Here is a 3,377-nt window from a genome sequence, read left to right on the forward strand (position 1 = left end):
GGCCATATTAAAGATCATCTTCTTACCATTGTTTGTTGCAGATACATCTGTAGCACTGAATTAAAAAACATATATTAGACCCTTTACTTCAGGAAAGAATTATTTCCTGTTATGTACTTGAAAACTAAAATTTGCATAGAAAACTTCTGCTTAGACAACTTTTATAATGTTTGTAAGAACAGAGTTCTGGTGGTGTATTTTAACCATTTGAGATCTAACTTTCTGTGATTTTGCTTGTTTGAGCCCATGAACTTGCTTTTTTGTGGGCAACGAATCTCATGTTCTATATGTACTATTTTGTCTTTCTTCAGTACACATTGGTTCTCTTTTTCCCACATGAAGGAGATAAAGGTTGATGAAGTTTTATATATCAGGTGGCTGGTAAACAAGAGTACACAAAAAAAAAGAAATTACAAAGTTGGTGTCCTTGCAAATATGCTTAAATATGATTTAATTGCAGGCTTAATATGGCATGTCTGATTACTTGGGGATGCAAATGAAAGGTGTTGCACCCTAACCCATTTTTGTGTTAATGCTGTGTGAAATTAGAGATGATTCTGAACAACCTTCAAAACCTCCGTCTGGGAAAGAACTTGCAGTTACCCTGACACCAAGTTAATAGTAGTTAGTTATATGTATTTGGTGGTCAAAGGGATATGCCATCAGAAGTTCCCAAACTAACAACTGCTGTATTTTCTTTACTTGTAGTGCATGAATAGTGGCATTGCATTAACACAGGCACGCTATCTGGAGAAAGAAGAAAAATGTCTCCCTCCACCCAGGTTAGTAGAAACTCAATGCATTACTTCATTTTATTGGATATGACTCTTCAGCTCTTTTCATACAATGATGGCGCTTTGTTTGTTAGCCTGGATTGAATAGCTGGTCCTCTGAAAGATGATGGGAAAGGCTCCATTTTGAAGGTATATTTTCAGTGGCTGTTACAGGTTGCAAATACCCTGAAACAACTGTATCAAAACTATGTGAGTCTCAGTGATCAGCATGTAGTCTGTTACCAGGCACATTCTGTGAGCTGCGCGTCTGCAGATAAAAAAGATAACAGGTTTCATGGGTGGGGAAGGGAGAGGCATGCAGAAAAGTAGTTTGACCACTCCTGTTTAGTCATATGTCTTGTTTCTGATTGAATTTGAATTCATAATCATTTCCCTAAAGATTGTGATCTTAATATGTTGAAATTAGTACAAAATAATTCTAAAACCTAAGTCTAGGAGCAAAGTTTACTGTGTATCTTCTGGTTTTCTTTTTCTAGTATTCGAGTAGTGATAACAGTGGAACAAACAGAACAAGAACTGGACAAGGCTGCTTCACTTCTTAAGGAAGCTGCACAGTCTGTATTGAATTAGACTGCTGTTTTGGATTCTTCTTTCCTCAAATTATCAGGATAAGTGTTTTACACTGTATAGTGACTTCCAGATTCTTCCACTGATGGCATTGAATCCTGACTGAGTAACAAAATTGTTCCAGAATGGTGCAAATGCAGTGAAGGGAAGAATGCTGAATTTTGGAATTAGTGAATGACTAATAGAGGGTTTGAATTGGAAGAACACTTCCAATTGCACCTACAGTTGGAGGAGAGCTGTGGATCTCGAGAAAATGATGTGAAGTTACTCAAAAGAGTTGTGGATTATGTAAGTGTCCCCATAGTGATTGAAATATATCATTGCCTTTGAATGTCAATAATGAATGAAGGGTTCTTCCAATTCAAAGCCTCTATTTACTAGCATTCCTTAAAATGGGGATATCACTGTTGCATTCACAACTTTCTTATAAGTTTAATCTATGAAGTTTTAAATTTATTTCTCTAAACCCTTAAATGTTCTCAAAAATTATATGAACATTCATTTTCCCCCAAAGCCATGTGAAGTGTGTTGTTTCTCTGCATTTTCTCAGAAGGTAGGAACTTCAAATAAGTTTCAAGGAATTATCCTTCTCTGCCCCCCAAATGTAAATAAGCTGTTCCTAGCACTACCAAAAGGCAGAAATAACACATTAGGGGATAATGTCGTGCTATATTATGCCTTTTGTAAATTGAATTATAGGATGGAGGAACTTCAGTTCTTTTCTTTCTCTAACTATTTTTGGAAGCCAGTTTTTAAGAGTGCCTGGCCAGAGAAATCCATTATCTAAATGGTAAATTCATATTAAATACTATTTGCTTCCTGCATTCCATATGTAATTACATGCATGTTTGATATTATGGGTGAGGTTTTAAATTTTATTAACTTTTAAATATCTAAACTCAAACCTCTGAATTGTGAAACTGGTGTAATTCCAATACAGTATGTTCAGTCAGGGAAGCATCACACCAGTCTTGGAAAAGGACTCATTCATAGACAACATGAAGAATGAACCAAGATTTTGAAACAGTGACTAAATATTTTCTGAGTCAAACAACTTTGAAGCACTAAAATGATATGTCCTAAGTTTTATCTCTAAACTGCTATAGCTTAAAAGAGAAGACTCACAGATAGCCAATAAGAGTTTAGATGGTACAAATACTACTGAAACACAACTCAATCTTTGCACATAAAATTCGTAAGTAATTTGATAGTAATATTTGGAGGTTTGCGCTGTCAGGATTTTCACTAAGCACAGATGGACGTTACACATACAGACATATTAAATAAGTAAGGAAACTGGTAAAGGGGAGGATGCTCCTTTTCATAAAACCAAATATATAGCTATGTATATCAGGATTTTGCTTTAAGAATGCCTGTCTAAATATTTTGTACTCTGCCTAATCTGTGTTGAGTTGTTTTGTACTTATGTGCCTTTTTGGTTGCTGCTACAGGGACCATAGGACTATTTCTGAGAAACATAATTGTTAAATAAAAGTGAGTCATGTTTGATTAACTGCCTTTGTCCGTTTTTGTTGCCTACCAGTGTATAGAAAAGAAGCATTTAGATCACACTCAAGTGTATGCCTCATTGTGGGTGGCAGTTGAAGGACTGTTAAAATGTGTGTTTCACTGACAGGTTTAATACATGTTCTCTGTGAGAAATAAAGACACTTATAAGATGTAACTGGTGGAGAGGGATATCCCTGGTCAGTTTAATCATGTCTGGCCTTCTTCATTTTAATTTTTTTGATAAATGTCTCTGACATGGCAAAGCAGATGAAGGAAAGGATGGCTCTGGGGAAAAAGGCTGATTTGAGTTAGAAAGATAGCATGTGATTCTGGTTAAACTTCCAACATTAAAAAAACAGAAGCCTGTTGAGTCTTAGTGCCCTAGGCTGATAAATATATGAACAATCCTGTTCATTGCTTTGTAGTTATGTTTGGATGAAGTGGGATTTTTCCAACCGTTTCTTCAGATGTAAGCACAAGACAGGGGTTTTAGTAAATAAGTGAAAG

The 3,377-nt window shown here is 35.7% G+C and overlaps 1 protein-coding gene across 1 annotated transcript in view; it reads left to right on the forward strand.

The window, feature by feature from the left end:
• The window catches only part of SPTLC1 (serine palmitoyltransferase, long chain base subunit 1), a gene marked incomplete at its 5' end in the record, with an annotated part of 17,245 nt that extends 15,812 nt beyond the window's left edge, over positions 1–1,433 (forward strand). Inside the window, 2 exons of the mRNA XM_009070725.1 lie at positions 709–782; positions 1,271–1,433. Of these exons, the coding sequence (XP_009068973.1) occupies positions 709–782; positions 1,271–1,364 (168 nt within the window). The remainder of the gene's footprint in view (positions 1–708; positions 783–1,270) is intronic.
• Positions 1,434–3,377: the final 1,944 nt, after the last annotated feature.

The sequence above is a fragment of the Acanthisitta chloris genome, unplaced genomic scaffold (assembly GCF_000695815.1).
Source record: "Acanthisitta chloris isolate BGI_N310 unplaced genomic scaffold, ASM69581v1 scaffold35332, whole genome shotgun sequence".
NCBI lineage: Eukaryota > Metazoa > Chordata > Aves > Passeriformes > Acanthisittidae > Acanthisitta > Acanthisitta chloris.